The sequence below is a fragment of the Elgaria multicarinata genome, chromosome 3 (assembly GCF_023053635.1).
Source record: "Elgaria multicarinata webbii isolate HBS135686 ecotype San Diego chromosome 3, rElgMul1.1.pri, whole genome shotgun sequence".
Classification (NCBI taxonomy): domain Eukaryota; kingdom Metazoa; phylum Chordata; class Lepidosauria; order Squamata; family Anguidae; genus Elgaria; species Elgaria multicarinata.
In genome coordinates, this window is record NC_086173.1 from 72,620,808 (window position 1) to 72,643,080 (window position 22,273).

The 22,273-nt window shown below is 38.3% G+C and overlaps 1 protein-coding gene across 5 annotated transcripts in view; it reads left to right on the plus strand.

Annotated features, from left to right (window-relative positions):
• The window catches only part of CSNK1A1 (casein kinase 1 alpha 1), a 45,765-nt gene extending 33,898 nt beyond the window's left edge, over positions 1-11,867 (plus strand). For 3 of the 5 annotated variants that reach the window (XM_063120580.1, XM_063120583.1, XM_063120585.1), the window contains one exon: positions 10,382-11,867. In XM_063120580.1, coding sequence (XP_062976650.1) covers positions 10,382-10,389 — 8 coding nt within the window. In that variant the 3' untranslated portion in view covers positions 10,390-11,867. Of the gene's footprint in view, positions 1-5,001; positions 5,051-10,381 lie in introns of all 5 variants that reach the window. The other 2 variants (XM_063120581.1, XM_063120584.1) reach the window with 1 other exon arrangement.
• Positions 11,868-22,273: the final 10,406 nt, after the last annotated feature.

The window sequence follows — 22,273 nt, forward strand, 5'->3', positions numbered from 1 at the left end:
ACTAATCATGCATAGCTTTGCGCCTTAAAAGCTTTTAGCTTTCCTAAGCCAACTTGAGGGCTCCAGCTGAAATGCAGGGATACTTTAGACCTATGCAGGCATTCAGCCTGCTCCTTTGAATGCTAAAACTAGCGAAGGGAACATGGGTGGGCCATTCTGCCTGTTCAGTCCTTAACCAGATGGAAAGTCTGGAGGGCATTTCTACTTGGGTTTGTTTAAACTTGAATAGAAGCATTCACATGATAGGAAATACTGCTTTATTAGAGTCCCAGTCACGCAAATGCTTCTCTTGCAACTGAGTGCAAGTGAATGCAGGTAGAACCTCCATTTAGACTTTTTAGCCCTCCATGAGTAGGTTGAATGCCTGCATAGGGCTTTTTGACTTCTAGATAGAATTAAGGAGATGTACTTGAGAATACTGCTTGGTTGAAAAGAGAAACTGGGATGTATCAGGCACAGTAGGAGCAAAGGCAAGGCTGTGCCTAGAGTAAACCAAGAAAGCAATTAGGATTGTACTGTCAAAGCTACAACAAACTCTTCCCTCAGTATTGTTGTATTAGACAGGATTCTTTTTATTGGTGAGAAAAAGGTGGATTCTGGATATGAAGAATGTTATGGGGGTGGTGATAGTGAAAGGTGAGATCACTTGTTTCGATACCCTTAAGTGCAAGCCTAGTGATGATTTGCACATGTGTAGTGATTTTTGCAGAGTTTTCATGTTTTTTCATTTCACCCCCACCCATACTTTTTAGTGGAGAGGCAGTTAACACATTCAGTTTGAGTCAGTGACATACACGAGAATGAGATCAACCCTAACTTGAACATAAATTTGGTGCTACCTTATTGGCCTCAACAATGCACCAGGGTAGTTGGGCAGGTAGGGCAATAGTAGGTATGTTTTGATGTGATCAGTATTTTTAAAAATCTGAAGCTTCCATATTCTTCACCACCACCACCCCCCGCCGAATCTAAAAAAGGATAACTTCTTTAAAATGAAGGAACCTGTCAGCTGCAGTGTTGCCAAACTCGGTTTGGTACTGAAGAGATCTATCCTGGAGCCAATGGTATTTTCTGCCATATTTAACATTTTAAAAGTTAGTATTAGCTCTGGCGTGGGCTAGTCCATGAAGTCACGAAGAATCGGAAACGACTGAACGAATAAACAACAAAAATTTGCAATATATGTATCTGAAACTTCATATACCACTAATTCCATGGTATACAAGGCCAAGCTGTTCACTATTTGTCAAAGCAGGAAATGGTAAGGTTGTTGGCTCCTTCTGTTTAATGTTTGGAGCCTCTTTAAAAACCATTCAGTAAACTTAATTATAGGACAGTCAAGGGGCTGACTAGATAATTTCAATTATCCCAGTGCACCTATTGATAAATTATCACTAGCATTATACCATTAATTTAAACCAGGGTGGATAAAAATCAATGATGTTTTTTTTTTTAAAAAAAAAAAAGATTTTTTAAAATTTAAATTGGATTTTTTTTAATAAAATCCTTTTTGAGGAAAAATCTATCTAAAGATAGTTTTCTATTTAAGATACATTATAGTTCAAAGGTTATTCATCATGAAATAAGGATTAGTTTTTAATTATGTAGCATGCAAAGTTTAATTTTTTTTGGAAAGCGAATTCCATTAATCCATTCACAATGTCATGCTCTTCCAGAGGTTTCTGTAATATTATTGGACATTTTTTCTATCTAGAAGATATTATCACAGATGCTTGGTTTTGCAGTTCTTAAAACTGTGAATTTGTGTCTGCAGAGATCACAATCCCATTGTTCCTTTGCAAATCTATGTACACAGAATCAGCCACTTACTTCTTAAGTGCTAAGTTTCAAAAAATTCAATGAATAGATAGATAAATTGTTGGGAGTAGAACAGATCTGCACAAGACGCTAAGTGTGAGGAGGGACGAGCAAGCAGTAAAAACGAAAGTGAAACCTTTTGAGCAGAATACTCCACAAGTCTTTGGATCTTTGTGTGTACAGCCTGAGATTTAACATATTATTCTTTACCTGGAGGAGAAAACCTATAATGGCAGTGGGCTGTAGAAGAGACCCAGTTTGAGAATATTTTAATGAAGTTCCTCTACCTATGGGTAAGGCAGGCATGCGTGCAAAATGCAAACACTGCAACAAAGAAATGCAAGGCCTGGTGGCCTGAATGAAACAACATCATGAGAAGAGCTGTGATGAAGATGACAAAAGGAACACGTTTGAACAGGCAGGATCTCCAGGTTGGTAAATGTTTTGATTTCATCATATTTCTTAAAGTGCCTTGAGGATCTGTCCTGTTTGAGCAAAATTATATTTGTTGTTATTATTACTGCATGTTACTGTCATTTTGATACAGTTGTTATGAAGAAATAAAGAGTTGAAACAAGAAAATATTCCTTTTGGGGGCAGTCCTGATTGGCAGTGAATACAATGAGTAGTACTAAATAAGCAGAAATGGTATAAACAATAAAATAACAGCATTGACTTTTTTGTTTAGGGGAATCCATCCTCTACATAAAGGATTCTGGAACCTATCCCCCTTCGAGATCACTATCCTCCTATTCTACAGTTTCAGAGTTATCTGTCCAGGATAGTGTTTCAGTCACATCATATACACCACACATCCACAGTATATCACCTAAAAGAAAGGAAAAAAACGACCATCCAGGAACCACCATAGATAAGTTTGTGATAAAAACCAGCAGATTAGAAAAAAAGTTAATAGATGAAAGTTAATTGTTTATGCGACAAACTCTTCTTTCTGTCTGATTGAAAACCCACACTTCATTAATATGGTTCAGTCACTGAGACCAGGATACAGTCCACCCAGAGAGCAGATGTTGCAGGGAAACTGCTGGATAAAGTGTATGACAAAGAAATGGAGCAATGTGCAGCAGCTCTAGGGGGTAAAATTGTTAACCTAAGTCTTGACGGGTGGAGTAATGTCCACAATGATCCTGTTGTATGTGCTTGTATAACAACAGAAGAAGGGAATGTCTTCCTTGCAAAAACAGTTCATATGTCAGGAAATGCACACACAGCAGAATACCTACAAGAAGTGGCAACAAAAGCTATAATAACATGTGAACAAAAATTCAAATGTCTAGTATGCAATTTGGTCACAGAAAATGCTGCAAATGTATCCAAGATGAGAAGAAATTTAGAAGAGCAGGAAGGGAATACAAAGCTAATAACATATGGTTGCAGTGCTCATTTGGTGCACCTCCTAGCCAAAGACTTCAGTGTTCCAGAAATAAAGACTAATGTCTTCATTGCTAAATACTTCCATAACAATCAATTTGCAGCAGCAGCTCTGAAAAGATGGGGTGGAACCAAGCTAATGCTCCCACAAGATGTTAGATGGAACTCTGTAGTGGACTGTTTTGAGCAGTATATCAAGAACTGGCTTATTCTGCTGACAGTTTCTGAACAAAATCAAGAGAAAATAGATGGCACTGTCACGGCCAAAATCCTCAACATTGGGCTTAAGAGAAATGTTGAACCTATGCTGAGCATCCTGAAACCTATTTCTGAAGCTTTAAACAAAATACAGAAAAATAGCTGTTTTATTGCTGATGTTGTTGAAATTTGGAAGGAACTGAGTGAGCACTTAAAAACAGAACTACACACTGACAGAATTAAATTACAAGCATTAAAAAATCAAATGGGACAAGCACAGTCTCCAGCTCATTTTCTCGCAAATATTGTCAATATCCAGTACCAGGGTCAAACCTTAAGTGCTGAGAAAGAGGAGTTAGGTATGACATGGGTATTCTGCAATCATACATCTGTAATGCCAACTATAATAAACTTCAGAGCAAAGGGGAAACCATTCAAGAAATGTTTGCTGATGATGTTTTAAACTGGTGGAAGTCGCTTAAGCACTTGGATTTAGAAACTGTTGAGGTAATGATTTCACTTTTAACAGCAGTAGCTTCTTCTGGTGTAAAAAGAATATTCCCTTCCTTTGGACTCAATCATTCTGAATTGAGAAATCGTTTGGGACCCAATTAAGCAGGAAAGCTTGTTTTTCTTTTCCAAATTATGAACAGACAAGAAGATGAAGATGAATGAAGTACAGAGGACAGTATTTTAAGTTTTTCATGTGTGGACCGGGATTTTTTTTTAACTACAGCAGTTAACAAACATGAATGTTTAAGCAAATACAAGAATATGTATGCTATAATATTGTTTTAGTTAAATAAAGCTATTTAAATTGTTATTAAGGTAATGATTATTTTTCTCCTTCCAATGAAGTCCAGCAGAAAAGTTGTCCAAATATGAATGATTAACATATTAAACTGGAGATAGTTCACCTCGTAATAATTAATAATTATCTATCTATGATATGTTTCTAATAGTACAACCAAATCAGTATTTTTTTATATAACTGTAAAACTAATCTGAAAAGTTGTTCTTCTAAAAATGAAACCTTCATCTGGTTGTAAATATTAAGATTATACCAGTAAGATTGAGTCTTTGGTAACTGAGTTGTGAATATAGCGAGGAAGAGTGCACTTTTGGGGGGGGGGGTGTCACATGATTAAATCGAGTCTTTCTGGGTAGTGATTTAAATCAAATCCACCCTGATTTAAACTTATAATTAAAAACTGAAAGGCTAAGTAAAGCCTTTTTTTTTTTTTTTTTTTGCTTCAACACCACTGGGCTTGTGCCTCTGCAGTTTTTCTACTCCAAGTGAAGATCACAAATTGCAATGCATATATAAAATGCAAGTGTATCTGGAGCAAGTAGTATGAAGTCTCTAACTGCAAAATGTCTTCCGCATGAGTTTTTGTAGAAGTGAGTTGTAGAAGTAACATTGGCTCTCTCATCCTGCACCTCTAATAGAATTCTGAGAACTGATTTCAACAAGCATAGAACAATTCTTTTAAAGCTTTTACTGTGGAGTAAATGCTTTTCTCCGAATGTTAGTACATGTAGTTGCTTTTGTGTAGAATAGCTTTTGCCTTAATTATTATTTTTGGTTTTCAGATTAGCACAGAATTCAAGTTTTGTCTTACGTATTATCAACACATTTAAGGTAATTTCATTGATAAAACAATTTTGAAATGTGATTATGCACTTATAAGTACATTTTTGTTTTTCATACATTTTTGACAAGTCATGAGCTACAAGATGTCAATGCATTTCTGAGCAATAGAAAGTGCATTAAAATATTAAACATCAGAGTTGTATAAATGAATTGATAGTTTTTCCTCCATCAGATTCTGTCAAACAAAATTCTAAAGAGAAGGGTATACCCAGAAGTTTATATGTAAATCGAAAGAGACTAACCTATTTATAATGGAAGTGTTCTGGCAGTGCTCTTAAGAATACCTAGATACCACATTTCCCTTGTAACATAGCTAATCTCAAATGCTGAGGCCTGTGAACTGAATGCAAATTTAAATGCACATATAGGTCGAATTTGTTATGCATCACAGAGCAAGACAAAGTTTGTTTGTTTTTACAAAAAAACTTCTACTGTCTGAAGTAATCGTTAGTACACAAGAGTTTTCTATCTCAACTCTCCATCAGTAGTATTACAGTGTTCCTACTATTGGTACATACTTGTTCCAAGATAGGGACATGAGTATTTTGAAGCCTTTGAAGTTTAGTAGTTTAATATTAAGGAGAGTCAGAACTGAATCAGAACTGAATGAGTACCACTAAAATAATTCACTGGTGAAATTCAGAGTAATTTAGTATTTTAGTTGGGTTGCATTCAATCATTCAGAACAATGGAGAAGCTAAGTAATAGAATACTTGAAAACTTCAGATCTGTTTAATTCCTGACTTGTAAGAATTCTATTAGTAGTAGATATGAAACAGTTGATTTCAATCTTATAACTTAGATGACAAGAACTGTACTTCTTGAAGGGATGGAAGAAATTCCAGTATGTTGTCATGACATGCTTCAAACATGTTCGTGCATGGCCCCAGCACTACTTGAGGGAACATATAGTTATAATGGGTTGGATCCACTATCAGGAGGCACTTGCACCTTTACATAGGGTATTACTGATTTTCATCCTGAGTTGCAGTTTCCCAAAGAGGGTAAGAGGACCACTGAGCATTACACACTGTAACTGGTTAGGAAAACTAATCCTTGCTCTAATTATGAGTTCGAAGTGCCTTTTGCTCACACATGGGGTCTTTGGGTCCAAATCCAAACAAAAAGGCAGACATAAGATACAGTAGATCACCCTTGAACATGCAGTAGAATTAGATGGCTTTGTGTCAAATAGGAACATTTTTTAAAAGCTAAGAGGTGGAGCCCAAAGCATTATTACACTGAAAGGAGATTTTCATGTAAGCTATTTTTCAAACAACCAAAAACTTACAGAGAAAGTCAGCAAAACTTAGAGTCATGTCAGCAATCGTGGGTGTGGGAAAATGAACAATGGCTTCTGTTCAGACATCCAATTTATATCTGGTATTAGTAAGTTTTATTGTAAATATATTAGTAAAATGACTGCTTATAAATTAATAGAATAGTATCTGAATAAAGGAGAAAGTTACAGTTGTGGATTTTAAAATTAATATCCTGAACCCTTTACCGTCTAAGAAATACTGAGCTAAAAATGTTTAGATTCTTTTTTCTTATACTAACTGCACGTTATGTTAACGGTACTTGTTTCAGGAGAGATTACATTTGCTAATAGGTGCAGAATTTGGCACAGTAAACTTAATTTATGAAATTCCCTATTGAATTGACTTATATAGTCCTTAGAGGTGTAGATGTGAAGCCCCGGGGGTGGGGGAACACTGGAAAATTCGGGGGGGGGGTGTCTCCTTTTCCGAGGACTGTGTATTCGTTTTTAAAAATTGAATAGTTTTGGATTATGAAATACTTACTTTGTGAATTTAATGCAAAATATTTATATATCGTTACATGGCCTTTACTCCCTCCAAAGTGATTTCTAAAAATATGTAAACACTTTTATAGAAAGACTAAAGATATAAAATGACTAGAAATAATGAAGCCATAGGGTAAATGTTTTTTTAATCCTCTCTGTAAGATTCCCAGCATAGTTATTTCTTTCATTCCTCATTAAAATTAATTGATCTAAAGAATATTTTGCTGATAGACGTTCTTGACAATTTGGCTTTTGTTCTATAGAGTCCTGTCTTTCTGTTGCTGTAGTAATTATTTAATATGGATCTATTCAGACAATAATTAAACGTTTAGTAACTTAGTTTACTTTTAAAAGTTTTAAAATATGATAATTTTATGAGCAAACTAAGTTATACATAAAAAAACCCAGTTTATATACCAGGTTGGGGAGGGCTGACTGAAAAGCAACAAAGTGATTTTAAATCTATAAAACATAAATATTGCTTTTAAAAATCAGCGTTCCCACCCCAAATAGACCATTGCCATGGCCTCAAAATTAGAAGTTTTACATCTCTAGTAGTGATAGACTTAAAATCTCCTTCTAATGGGTTCAAAGTCTGCATATAACAGAGTTGAGAGAACAAATGTCCAGCAATTTCCAGCTGAGAACAAACCTTGCCAGAAATTTCCATCCAATGGTTTATTTCTGGATGGTTCCGTACTTGTCCAGATAATTTCCTTGCCTGATTATACAGACTGGAAGTTTCTTTGACTGCTGCTTTTCTGTCTACAAAACAGAGGGTGAGCATACACTTTTGATTGTAGTTTGCTGATATTGGGGATTTATATTAAAGAGAAAGCAGTGGTGCAATCAAAAGGAGATGTTCTTGATCAAAAAGCACCTTTGAGGACTGTGAACACTAGTGTTTCAGCACTGAGGAATGGAGGAGAGAGAATACAGAGGTTACTGAAAGTACAAAACATCCCACCAAAAAAACCAATTTGGGAATTGTTTAAAGTAGTTACATCTGAGTAAAAACAAACAAAAATAAAACCCATATTGTTCTAAATAGGAATGATTAACTAAAAATGCTATTTGTATGTTACTGGTGCTTGCCATGCCTGGGATTTGTGAGATTTCATCCCAAACCTCCAGTCCTACTTCCTATAGGAATCTGTTCCCCCCACCCCCACTTATTCCTTTAGGAACCTGCTTACCAGCCTGCCACTGATTGGACTCACTCATCTTTCTTTTAACCTCCTGTCCCTTCCTTTTCCTTTTTCCTGAGCGCTCTTGGATCTCCCAGTGACTCACAGCCCTGTTCATAGGTTCTGACGTTCTCAAAGCAAACTTTCATTTCCTTCACAGAAGCTGCACTGCCATTGTTTTATTTATGAGCCTTCCTCCTCCACAGCTAGAATGTAGGTGAACACCATGTGACCAGTAAATAGCAGTAAAAGCAGCAATGGCTATGGGTACATTGTGGATGGACAGCTATTTGTAATCTATGTATATAGAATATGGTTGCTTCCTAGATATCAGTTATGTCTGAAGCTAGTTTTCATGTACTTAACTACTCTTGAAGGACTGCCTCAATATATTTGGATCTGATAATTTTAAATAGGTTTAGATAATCTCAATTTAGAATAAAAGTGATTTACAATGCAATCCTATGCACATCTATTCAAAAGTAAGCCCCACTGAGTTCAGTGGAACGTACTTCCAGGTAAGCAGTATAGGATTGCAACCTTAGTGGATTTATATCCTTAATTAAGTTGGCTAACATCCTAATATGAGCAGCTGCAACAGAACAAAAATTCTTATTTTTGGGTTTTAAAACAATAGAGTTCAACAAAATTGAATGGATAACACTTGTTTAATGTTCATCAGCAGGCTGCATTTTCAATTTTCTGTTGGTAATTCCAGTATGATGTAAATTGAGAAGTAACTATGCCACCACATACACTGCATGAGAAATCACTTTCAAGTAAAACATTAAATATGGGCTATTATATAGGGTGACCATATGAAAAAGAGGACAGGGCTCTTGTATCTTTAACAGTTGTATTGAAAAGGGAATTTCAGCAAGTGTCATTTGTATATATGGAGAACCTGGTGAAATTTCCTCTGCAGGTGCCCTGCCCTCTTTTGCATCTGGTCACTCTAGTATAGCTCCTGCAGCTTTAACTGTTGTGATGAAGAGGGAATTTCACCAGGTTCTCCATATATACAAATGACACCTGCTGAAATTCCTTTTTCTATGCAACTGTTAAAGATACAAGAGCCCTGTCCTCCTTTTCATATCGTTACCCTATATTATATGAACCAGCCTAAAATTTCTTTAGATTAAAAGCTTGTCAGGTTTACTGGTGTAAGATACCTTCCCATTTATTTAGAAATAGTCCTGACATAGTTTAGTTGCTGTGACCAAGCTATACCTTCCTTCTGACAGAATGGATATTGCTGGAAATTGTAGGATAACAGTGTATACAAACAATACGCTGGAGAGCAAAGCATTGTTGCACCTTTGTTCTATGGACACATCATGGTTGGGTTTATTGAAAGCTGTATTTGTTACATTTTATTGTAGATTTCGGTAGTTAAGTAAATTTTTCAGGCCTTCAGGTTGGTTTATGCCTTGGGCCTCTTCCTTACAATCATATTCTGGATCATGTTATTTCATAGAATCATAGAATAGTAGAGTTAGAAGGGGCCTGTAAGGCCATCGAGTATTGGTGCCTACTAGCATGTACACTGACAGTTTAAAGCACATAGAAAATAATTCTACCAAGTTACATCCTTTTTCTTATGTAGGCAGCAAACACTTTAAGGCTAAAATCTTATGCACTTACTTGGGAGTAAGCATTGAACTCAGTGGGACTTGCTTCTGAGTAGATATGTATAGCATTGCACTCTTAAGTCAATGGCTGACTGCCACTGTCCTTACTATATTACCTTGTATTTGCATGAGTTAAGAGTTATGAGCTTTGGTGGGGGCCAACTTTAATCTGAAGGGCTGATTTTGGATTTGCTTGTTTGGGGGTTACTTTTTGGTGTTCGCATAATAGGAAATACAAGAGAAGGCCAAAGTATTTTATAAAATGGCTGGTCTTAAGTTTTCACATTGAGACATTTGAAATTGACAGTATGCAAATCTATTTAAATATAATTGGCTAAAAGACAATGAAAATTATTTAATTGTTGGTTAATTCTTTGATGCATAGATTACATAGATTACTTCACTAGATTACAAGCACTGATCCATTACTAAGGCTGGTAGCCAGTAGTGAATTTGCCTTAAGAAACAAATGGGTTCTTGCATGCCTTTCTCTTGCTGTACAACTAGGACATTCTTACCTTGGGGAGAGCTACTATCAAATAGTGAAGGCAATCAAACTCCACCAAGCTTGGAAATAAGGCTTAACTTGGATTGGGGTAGCATTTTTCCTAAAGTTGTCCATAGCTACTTCTTTAAAGCATCCCACTTGTGGCTGTTTATTTCCAAATATCAAAGTGTTTTGTTTGCTTTCCAGGTTTTTGAGCATGAAGAAGAGAACAGATGAAGCAGAGCAGAATGGAGCAGGATGTATCACTCCCCAAATCCTAGGAATTTTAGTTCATAAACACACTTGCCAGTGGTTGTGGGCAACCATCTACTTGATGTAAAGAACTTAATTTCAGTATAAACTGGCTCTGGGCAGCGCCATTGATGCTGCACTTTTGAGTTGTAGCAGCTGTAATTGTGAATATTACTGAGGTAGTTGAACATGGTGTCCAGTTTTCTATTGCATTTTTTCAAGTGGAAAAGTTAACTGAATGGTTGACACACAAGTGGTGGAGAGAATTGTGCATATGCCAATTTTTGTAACCTTTTTACTTTGAACTACACTGCTTATGAGATCTTATTGTTTTGGAAGAATGGCATGAACAAGTCTTCAGGAACAGTTGTGATAATTGTAAATGCTCACAATTGTGCACTCTTTCTGGGTATTCCTCCCTGGTTTTGAAAGTTGTACACTTAAAACATTCTTAAAATTGCTGGTGTCTGAGTGACATAACAAGCCAGCTGACATGGTAGTAACCAAAGATTCCAGTTTTTAAGCATATGAAAGACTCTGCCTGCTTACCTGTACTAGAAGTAACAGCATCTAAAGTGAAGACTTAAGAGAAACTTAGCGACTACTAGATTATCTTTAGGACTCTGCATTAACTCTATAATGTTCTTGGTATAAAAGGAGAAACAGCATATTTGTCACAAATTTAGTTAACATCTTACAACTGAAACTGTATGTAAGTTGCTAGATAAATGTAATCACTGTAAACATCTATATGATCTGGGATTTTGTTTTTATTTTGAAATGGGAGCTTTTTTGTTTACAAGTTCATTAAAACTAAACTGTTTCTGTAAGAAAATGAGATTTTTTTAATTTGCCTTGATAATTTGCAATCTAAATTAGACACCACCCTTTTTTAAAATAAGCAACTACAAGGCCATTTGTTAAAGCTAAAGTCCTATTTCTTAATCATTTTAGATCTAGTGCTGTAACTCTTCCTCACTTTTGTTTTTAAATAAATTTTGTATTTTTTTTCTTGATGGGGAGGGGCACTCTTGCATTTTTATAATCTGTTGCATTGATACCCAGCCCGCTGTAACAAGAGACTGAATAAAAATAAAGGCATCTTTTCAGACCCATCACAGCAGATCACAAGTCTTGCTGTTGTCTTGCATTGGCTAGACTGGTTTGCAAAACTAGCCTTGCAGATTTAAAATGGAAGCATGTGGAGGGTTTTAAAAGAAGGAATTTTCTTTCAAGTTCTTGTGAAGTGGATATGACCAGATTTACTCTTGTTCTCAGGCAGCTTCTTGGTTAGCAATGTTCACATTGGTTACTGGTTACTGCCTTAGGCTATCCTTCTCACTCTAATCCAGCTGAAAGATCTTACTGCTGGTGATTCGTCTAACAGTGTAACTTATTCCTTTATAGCATGTCAGAATAAATTTAAAAAGTTGTCTGAAAATGCTGCAAGATGCCTATTGTGTACATCGTTTTTATGACTTTTGGACGTCATATAACAGGTTTGGGTTGCAATGCATATTTTGCTATGGGACATTGAAACTCTCTTCAACTGTTTTTCCACAATCATTAAATATATTACGGCCATGCAAATACAGATACCTGGAGGACATTTTCAAGATGTGGAGTCTACAACAAAAATCATTTGGGGAGTGTTGCATGCAAATTAGCTCAGGTGTGTTTCATTCTTGAAAATGATGTTCTTTCTTTTATACTTCTCAACACCTCAGGTTTTGTATCTGTTATGAATGTAATCTTCACTTTCTTTGATAACTCAAACTGAACAAAAGCTCCATGATTTTTGAAGAATGGATGTTTCAGAAACCATAAATAGCTTATTGTACATTCAGATGTTGTAATGAACTTCAGTCATGCTTGTGAACAGTTAGAATAGGGCATGGGGGTGGTAGGAAAACATGCTACACTTAATCTCACAGATATTTCCAGCTATATGGAGACAGACCTTTGCATTTTTACAGTAGCAAAGTTCCTGCTTCAGGGTGAATCTGCTTTCTCCTTAAGATATTATGTAGGAAACTTTGTGTGATATGAGGTGTCAGTTTGGCGCACCCATAACTAGATAGGTAATACTGGCAAAATGGTTTTTGTTTGTTCATCTTTCATTAGTGCATTCTTGATTTTGCAAAACAGTTTGGAAATTCTAATATCAGTTGGCATTCCAGTTGAACTTTTAACTAAGGTTATCACCTGATTAAAGAAATATTATAACTTCCACTGGCTTTTAAATTGACACAACGTTTGTATTAATAAACTCTAGTTTTGAAGAAAAGTACTTTTAAGATGCCTCTTCTAAAATTATGCCTGCTAAGATATGCATTTGTGCAGGCAACCTCTTTTCCGCTCTCTTTGTGTGAGAAGGGATGAATGCCATCTACAGTTTCTATAAGGAAAAGCTAATTACAGGCATCTTACAGGCCAGCTAATTACAGGCATCCTTTTAGGGGATTAAATATTTTTAGTAAATTAATCAACTGACTTAATTGTCTAAATGTTGCACCTCATTGGCTAAAAGTTGCATTAACCGTGTTTCTTTCACCAAGTATGCTGAACAAAGAAATGTGTCAATAAAACTGTTGGTTCAGAGAGCTACCGCTGGTCATTTAATTGCTATCAAGTAGATATTTGTCTGAAACAAAAGCCAGCAATTTATGAATATTGAATTAAACTTTCAAAATCAACTATGATTTTTTATTATAGCTGTGTTGCCACATTGTATTAGGAATCCATTGGTAATTGTTGTAAAACTGAAGAAATTACTTTACAACGCTCCACAGTCTTTTCAGATTACCTTTTAAACATAGATGTGCACAAAGGTTAGAGTTTACGCAAGCGCTTACCATCCAATAAAATATATCAGTGGTAGTTCTTGGCACTAAGAAAATAACAAGAGTTGAAAAAAAAATTTATAAGCATTCACATCAAGCTCATTAGTTATCAAATACCTATTCCTTCGTTTCCATAGGTATAGTAGTCTTGGGCCGCTTCTACACCTGCCTTTTTTCCAGGCATCGTCCCAGGATCATCCCTGTGCATGCAAATGACACACAGGGGATCCTGGGAGTAGGCAGGGACGATCCCTCCATTTTCCTGGGATAATTCTTAGGTGTAGAAAGAGCCTTAGTCTGTTGCAACAAAAGTTCTTGTGTCACCTTAAAGTCTAACCAGTTTTATTATGGCAAAAACTTTTGGGTGGAATCCAGTGAGTCTTTGCCGATAAGGAGGGGGCACCCCCCCCCATGTACTCTCAAAATCTGCTCTGTAGACTTGGGGAAGCAACTGGGGCAGATTTGGGGGGCTGGGTGTGGGACTGCAATGGGCAGAGGAGAGGAAGGGATAGTTCCATTATGCAAACAGGTTCATTTGTCCAAAGTTGACTATAAAGTGTTTGTGGACTACAGCCCATTTCATCTAATGCAGGGAGAAAAGTAGGTACCGTGTGGGCTCTAATCCACAAAGCCCCCCTGCCCCGGTAATAAAATGTATTAGTCTTTAAGATGTTTGCAAGACTTTTCATGTTTTCCTTACCAGACAGCCTGTGTGCATGTGTGTGCAGTGGTCAGAATTGCAATGTCTTCATGTTGGAACCAGGCCTGTTTTAGCATGGATAATGGGATTCTAGAGTTTTAAAGACTTTTAAATTCAAAGTTTGTATCTAATACTATTGGGCTGCTAATCAAATGGAGCTTGCTCAATAGCTAATATGCTGAAAAACCATTTATTGTGAACTGTAGTGTCCTTAAGATTAATTTGCTTTGGTGTTGGCTCCACTGGGTTTTCTTAAAGTTACTTTGTACAGAAACAGTATTGTTTGATATACCTATACTTTGCTGCTCTTGCTTTGTTTTTAGAATCTTCCCTCCTCAGTGTCCTGTTTTAAAGTAACCCCTATTTAAACTTCTTTTTTTTTTACTATATTTGTTCTTAAGTGAGATTTTGCAGCAAAACCTTCACATATTGAGGGAAAACAATCCTGAAAGCAAGATTAGTTGTCCTTGTGGCTCAAAAGCATCATAAGCATACAAGATGGTGTCTGTTTCCACTTTTTTTTCTTTTGTGTATCCACTTGCTTAATTTGCCATTTAATTCTCTCCACCTTGACTTTGATTATCCACATAAAAAAATTATTTGTTCAACTCAGCTCTTGCCACCTGGGTCTTGAGCACATTAGGGTGCAGTCCTATCCTGATGCTTGTAAGCCTCTTGAATGTAGAGCTTACGGAGTGGGGGAGGTGATCTTCATCTCAACGCTCCTCCCACTCTGCATTTTTGCTAAGAGGCTTTTTTTTCCTGTCTAGATGGGGCGCTTAAGATCCTGTCCCCGTCCACAGAAACGCCCACTTTACCCCCTCTCCAAAGTTGCTTTTGTGACCTTGAAGAGATGGCTGGCACAGTTCACTCTGCACCAGCTGCAAGGGGGCAAACACTGCTGGATCGGTGGTCAGAGCACTGTCTCTGACATTGGATCCAGGAATACAAAATGTCCTATAGCCTCCCAGATGCTGTATAGGGATTATTATTATTATTAATAATAATAATATTATACCGCCCCCATAGCTAGAGCTCTCTGGGTGGTTTACAGAAGTTCTAAAATTGAGATAAAAATGAGTATACAAAATTTAAAATTCTAAGATGCAGACCATAGGATTGATCCTTATGTTAATCAGTTCCATAGTTTAGAACAGGGATGGGGAACATGTGGCCAGATGTTGGACTGTAACTCACATCAGACCTAGCCAGTATAGCCAACAGTCCTTAACATCCCAGGAGATATCCTTCAGTTGCATGGCTAGTGAAGGGTAGGGGTGATAGTAGTAATTGTCTTAAGCCTATGCGGCAGGGTCTTGCTATTTTATTGTTTTACTCTGTACAGCACCATGTACATTGATGGCGCTATATAAATAAATAATAAATGGAGAGCCTTTTAACTCCTAGCAGATTGCGCCAAAGCTACGTTCCAATAATGTTCAAACGTGTTGGATCTTAACTGCTTTAGAAGTAGCACTTGCTTCCAGAGACTGAAATTAGCTCTGCTGGGGAGGTAAACTACAGTAAGGTAAGTACCAAATCTACATTGATACTTTATTTGCAAAACATTTCTGTGTAAAACAGTGTAAGCTTTCTGAAGATTGGCATGACGTGCAATACCAGCTTGTAAAGTTTACTTCAAATAATGTCCTAAATTGAGTTAGTGTAAACATTTTATTTATTTACATTTATATGATGTTCTACATCTAAACGGATTCTGGAGAGGTGAACAATAAAAGATGAAAGGAATAAAACAGTATCAAAAGTTTTTCTTAAAAACAATACCAATAAAGACCATGCCTGGTCAATGGGGGAAGGGTTGTTGAAATAAAAATGTCTTCAGCAGACGCCAGAAACAAAACAATGTTGATGCTCACAGAGGGAGCTACCGCTTCAAAGGCTCTATTCTGGGTTTATTCCTACTGGGCTCTAGGTCTGTGTGGAACCACCAGGAATGCTTCATCTGATGACCTCCATGACTGGGCAAGTTGGCAAGGGAGAAGACGCACTCTCACCCATCTTGGTCGCAAGTTTAGGACTTTATAAATTAATAACAAAACCTTAAGCATGGCTTGGTAGTGAATAGGTAGCCAGTGAAGTTCCTTAAGCAAGGGAGTTACATGCGGAAAAGAGGCAGCTTCCGGACCAGCCTTAACAGCATTTCAACATAAAGTGCATTACAGTAGTCCAGTCTTGAGGATATTCGTGCCTGTAGTACCGCAGCCATGCTATGCCTGTCCAGGTCAGACTGTAACTGGCATAGCAGCTGAAGCTGGTAAAAGGCACTCCTAGCTGCCATGGCTGCTTAGGCCTCCAGCTGCAGTCTAATCTGATATTTTAAAGGGAGTGCAATTCCATCCAAAACGGGCAACGACCCTATTTTCTGGGTTCTGAGATTTGAGGCATATCTAGTGATGTTCCACTGCAGCTGTCAGCAGAATCAGAAGAGAAATGACTCCCACCAACATCACCAGCCCCTGTGTGCCCTCAAATCTGCTCCAAAGAAGTGGAAAAACGAAGCAGATATTCAGGCAGTGCAAGAACAGGAGAGGAGAAAGTCCCGTCACATTATCTGCTGGATTTAACCCAAGAGGTAATGTCACTAGTGAGCTTGTTTACATGGCTATAGCCAATAATTGGATTTTTAGAAATTCTGTTTTTCTTAAGGTTTTAGGAGAAACGGAAAGCTCTATCAAGTGTTAACCATGTGTGAATGTTTTTCACATTTCCCTGTAATGAGGATGTACACTTTTATTGTAGGTTTATTGAGAATGTGCTTTTCTGCTCTTTTAATGGATAAGAGGTAGAAGGCTCTAAGACCACATTAGCAAAAGAGTTGATGTTATCCTTCTTGATTACCACTCACCATAAAGAAAATTAAAGATTTAAAACACTGTTTGCTGAGGGAGGGGGTAAGATCCAAATAACCAGCTCCTTTAGAAAATTGTCAGGATATTTCCTTTGTCACTAAAATGGGGAATGTTTAGTTATGAAATACAAGTGGATTAATGCATGATTTAACAATTTGATGCAATTTATAGACTCTTCTTAAAAACTTCAACTTAATCAGATATGTTTATGTCCCATCTTTCTTGACAAGTATTGGTATCTATGGGGATAAAATCGACTTATTTTAGCCTGTGTTTCACAATGCAGAAGCAGCAGCTTAGAACAAGAACCTGAGAGAGATAAACTCTTGAAAAGATACAAAACAATCTACTGTAGAGCTTATTCTGAGCTGAAATTGGACAATCCTCCTAGCTGTTTCAAGGACCTGCCTTCAAAATCATTGTCTTATTATCTTAATTTTGTCTTGCTTTAAATGCCAGCATCGTTGGCATTTTCTGATTTCTGGGCCGTGCCTTCTCTTAGGGCTTTTAGAAAGCTTCAGGAAGTTGATAACATTAAAAATGCATTGAGTATCCTGGAAAAGCAGTTCCTGTGCACTTCACATTAAGTGGCTTCTGGTTTTCAATTGAGGACTGGAAACTTACATTATTGACCCATTGAGCATCTGAAACACCAATATCTATAATATATACTCATTAAACAAAAAACCTACGGTTTACAAAACAACATTAAGGTTCTACAGTTTTCAACCAAGCGCCAAACAACAGGGAAATTGGGAGTTAAGGTTCACAAGCCTTGATGCCAAATCCTCCCTAAGGAGGCAGAAAGTGCCAGTGAAATTCTCATTCTCCCAAAGCAGATAAACCATTTGGACAAGATGGAGAATATGATACGCAGAGGTGACTGTGAGGTTGTGGAAAACTGATGTTGAACAACTTAGGACCACCTACTTTTTTTGTTTGGAGCAGCCCTTCCCCAACCTGGTGCCCTCCAAAGGTGTTGGACTGCAACTCCCATCATTGCAAGTCAATATGTCCCATGATCAGGAATGCTGGGACTTGTAATCTCAAACATCTGGAGGGCAGCAGGATGGGGAACACTGTTCTATATCCTTATCGGATGCAGGGTCTGCCCAATATTTTTCTCTCAGAAACACATCTCACACTTCCTGTCCGAGAATTGAATCACATCGAGTGTGTGTACCTGAGTCTGAAGACCAAGGATAGTCTGAGGATTCTGTTAGTGTACCAGCCACCCCGCTGCATATCAGACTCCCTGACTGAGCTCACAGAACTGGAGTTGGTGTTGTAGTCGCCCAGGATTTTGGTCCTGGGTAACTTCAGCATCCCATTCGGGACCATTTTGTCAGGTGCAACTTGGGAATTCATAGCATCCATGACAAACATAGGCCTATACCAACTGGTCTCTGGACCCACACATTCAGCAGGTCACACCTTCGATATTTTCAGTTCTGAACAGTTGGATCTGTTGGTGGAGGTGATAAATACCTCTGCGTTGTCATGGACAAACCATTTTTTGGTCAGGGTTAGTATCATGGCTACCATCTGCCCCTGCAAGGGTGGCAGGCCCATTAAGATAGTCCACCCTCAAAGGTTGATGGAACCTCTTGGATTCCAGAAAGCCTTAGAGGGTACTATGGCTGGTATCGTCGACAATCCTGTTGAAGCCCTGGTCAATAGATGGAATCAAGACCTAACTAGGGCTATCAACACGATTCCCCCCAAACGTCCTCTCTGCCCTGCTTCCAATCAGGCACCTTGGTATACAGACAATCTCAGGGAGTTGAAGCGGGACGGACGATGACTGGAGCACCGATAGCGGAAAACTCAACTTATATCCGACAAGACCTGACAGAGAGAATATCTTTGTTCCTATGGGGTGGCAATACGTACAGAGAAGAAAGCTTTCTTCTCTGTGCACATTGCATCTGTGAATTCGCGTCCAGCAGAACTGTTCAGGGAGCCGAGGGGTCTAACTCAGGCACCTTTCCCCCTGAACCCAGTTTTAAAGCCTTCGGTAGTTCACTGTGATACGTTTAACTATCATTTCACAGATAAAATCTCTTGGATAAGAGCCAATTTAGATGCCAACATAACAGAAGCTGACAATGTTGTGTCCAGCAACTCTGCAAGTAGAATTACACTGGACCAGTTTGTTGGTGAGTTCCAAGGAGGTGGACAAGCTGCTTGGATGAGTAAGGAAGACAACTTGTCCTCTCAATCTCTGCCCTTCTTGGCTGGTCGCCCAGGGAGGAGATGCAGTTAGACTACAACATATTAATGCATCTCTCAGGGAGGGGAGTTTTCCACCATGTTTAAAGGAAGCTGTGGTATGGCCGCTTTTAAAAAAGCCCTCGCTGGACCTTAATTATTACAAAATAATTTTGTAATAATTTATAAAATCTTCCATTTTGGGGCAAGGTGATTGAGAGGGCAGTTGCTTTCCAACTCCAAGCAGTCTTGGATGTTACAGATTTTCTAGACCCATTTCAAACTGGCTTCAGGGTGGAATATGGATTTGAGACAGCTACAGACACCTTAGTGAATGATCTCTGCATGAGTATTGACAGGGGGAGTGTGTCCCTGCTAGTACTTTTGGACCTTTCAGCAGCTTTTGATACCATCAACCTTGGTATCCTTCTGGAACACCTGAGGGGTTTGGGAATCAGGGGCACTGTGCTCCAGTGGTTCCAGTCCTGCCTCTCAGGTAGGTTCCAGGTGGTGATGCTTGGGAATAGTTGCTCCTCAAAAAAGGAGCTGTTGTAGGGCATATCACAAGGCGCCATCCTATCCCCAATGCTGTTGAACATCTACATGAAACTGCTGGGAGAGATCATCTGGCAGCATTGGGCGGGGTGCTATCAGTATGCTGATGACACCCAAATATCTCTCTCTATGCCTTCAATAACAGCATCAGCTAAGGATAGTGTGTTTCTTCTGGATGAATGCTTGGAGGCAATATTGGGCTGGATGAGGAAAAACAGACAAGATGGAGGTGCTTGCTGTCAAGGGCTCTGATCTGGGTTTGGAGATGTGTCAATCAGTTCTGGATGGGGCCACACTCCCCCTGAAAGACTGTGTTCGCAATTTGGGTGTGCTGGATCCAGTACTATAAATGACAGTCCAGATAGATGCGACGGCCAGCAGTGTCTACTATCAGCTTTGGCTGTTGTGCCAGCTGTGCCCTTTTCTACAGTTGGAAGACCTAAAGACAGTAGTGCACGTGCTGGTAACCTCAAAGCTCGACTTCTGCAATGCGCTGTACATAGGGCTACCATTGTACCTAGTTTGGAAACTTCAATTAGTTCAAAACATGGCAGCCAGGTTGGTCACCAGTACATCTAGGGGAGAGCAAATTACCCCAGCATGTTGCTTAATAAACATATTTAAAGTGTTGCAGCTCTTTTGGCGTTCCTTAATGCTGGAAAACATCACACTTTACAAGAGATATGGGCAGAAAATAGATCTATCCTGATGTTTTGGACATCAACTCGCAGCATTCCTGATCACTGCCCATGCTGATAAGGATATTTATGAGTCGAACTCCAAAACATCTAGAGATCTACATTCTGCCTGCCCTTGCTCTAGAACAGCATTCCCTAATCTGGTGCCCTTCAGGTGTATTGGGTTGCAACTCTCAGCATGAGGAGATGCTCTAAAAAAAGAAGTAGGTGACCTGAAGTTGTTCATGATCAGTTTTCCACAACCCCACAGTCACCTCTGCATATCACATTCTCCATTCTGTCCTCATGGTTTATATCTTTTTTGGGAGAATGAGAATTTCACTGGCACTTTCTGCCTCCTTAGGGAGGATTTGGCGTTAAGGCTTGTGAGCCTTAACTCCCACTTTCCCTGCTTTTGGGTGCTTGGTTGAAAACTATAGAGCCTTAAAGTTGTTTTGTAAACTGTAGGGTTTTTTGTTTAATGAATTTCATGGCTTTGTGCAATGGATAACCAAATATTATACATTTGATAACTGAGGATGTTACACCATTTTACACCTCATTTTTAAAAATAAAGAGATTAACTTGGCAGCAAGGTATAACTTAACTAGGGATATAGCCATGCCAAATTTGAAGCAGATCGTTAATCCCTTGAACTTTAAAAAATTCCTAAAAATTAAGGCATGGACAGATCTATTTCAAACTTGGCATGGCTAAACCCCTACTTAAGAGCTACCATGGTGCCAAGTTCCATCTCTGTATCTTTAATTTGTTTTTAAACTTGTACTGCTCAAGGTCCTAGACCCCACAGAGGAGGTTTGAGTTTGAACTTTAAAAAAATCCTAAAAATCAAGGCATGAACAGATCTGATTCAAACTTGCCACGTGCCATCTTTATCTTTAAAAATGACAGAGCTATAAGCATTTTGGTTAATTTCCATAGGCTATAATGGCTTTTTATTCCAACTTTTAAAGTCCCATTGTCTTCAGTGGGCCTTACTCCCAAGTAAGTGTGCAGAGGGTCTTATGTCCACTTAACCCACTGCAGGTCTTAAAAATGCCCTGCATGACAAGCTAGTTAATCATGGGCAGCTCAGCATGCCTAAACATTATGGCTTTATGTGTTGTGTGAACCCAAACATTTTCTATATCCATAAAAGGAGATCAGGGTGTATGTTTTGTAAACACCAGATTTAGAGAGGAAACCAGCTTCTGTTGAGGTTGTACTGAAAGATCTGCATGTTTCAATCCAAGAATTATTTGAAGAAGGTTATTTGTTCCTTCCTGTTGAACAAAAAAACCAGAAAGCCATCATCTCTGTTTCACACACACACATCCTCCCTCTCTGCCAGGCATTCTTTCTCACATGCATACACACACAAAACAAACAGTCATACGCACATACAACAAACTACATGCAATTCACTTTTGGAAACCATTTTCATCCAAAAGTTTCAACTCAATAAATGTGATTGTGGGTTTTATAGTTGTTTTCATTCTGTATATGGGATGAAAATGATACAAGGGATAGATTAGTTTTTCCTTTGCTTTCAACATTTGGGTGTGTGTGTGGGGGGGTGTTTCTTACTTAACTACAACTAACCCCAGGCAGTCAAAAAGCAAGTGGCTACCTCCTATATCTTGACAAGACTACATGTCCTAGCCATGGCAAAATAGAAGAGCACTGTTTTGGGCTCAAGCGCTTCCCCAACTTTTAAAGGTTTTTGGGTTTTTTAAAATGGTAATGCTTCTTTCATGATAAGACTCCCCAGCCCCAAACATCTCCCTGCACACACAAATGCATATCTTCCTCCCCAGTTATGAACAGTAAAACCCATCATAGCTAATAAGAGCCCAAGTAATATAGATCCGTATTCTGATTCCCAGCCAGACTGGATTGGCAGGTGGGCAAAGGAGGGGTAATCTTTCCTCAGAATATTCCTCCTTCACACTCACTTTCCCAGTGCAATGGGGCTCTCCTCCTGCACCCCT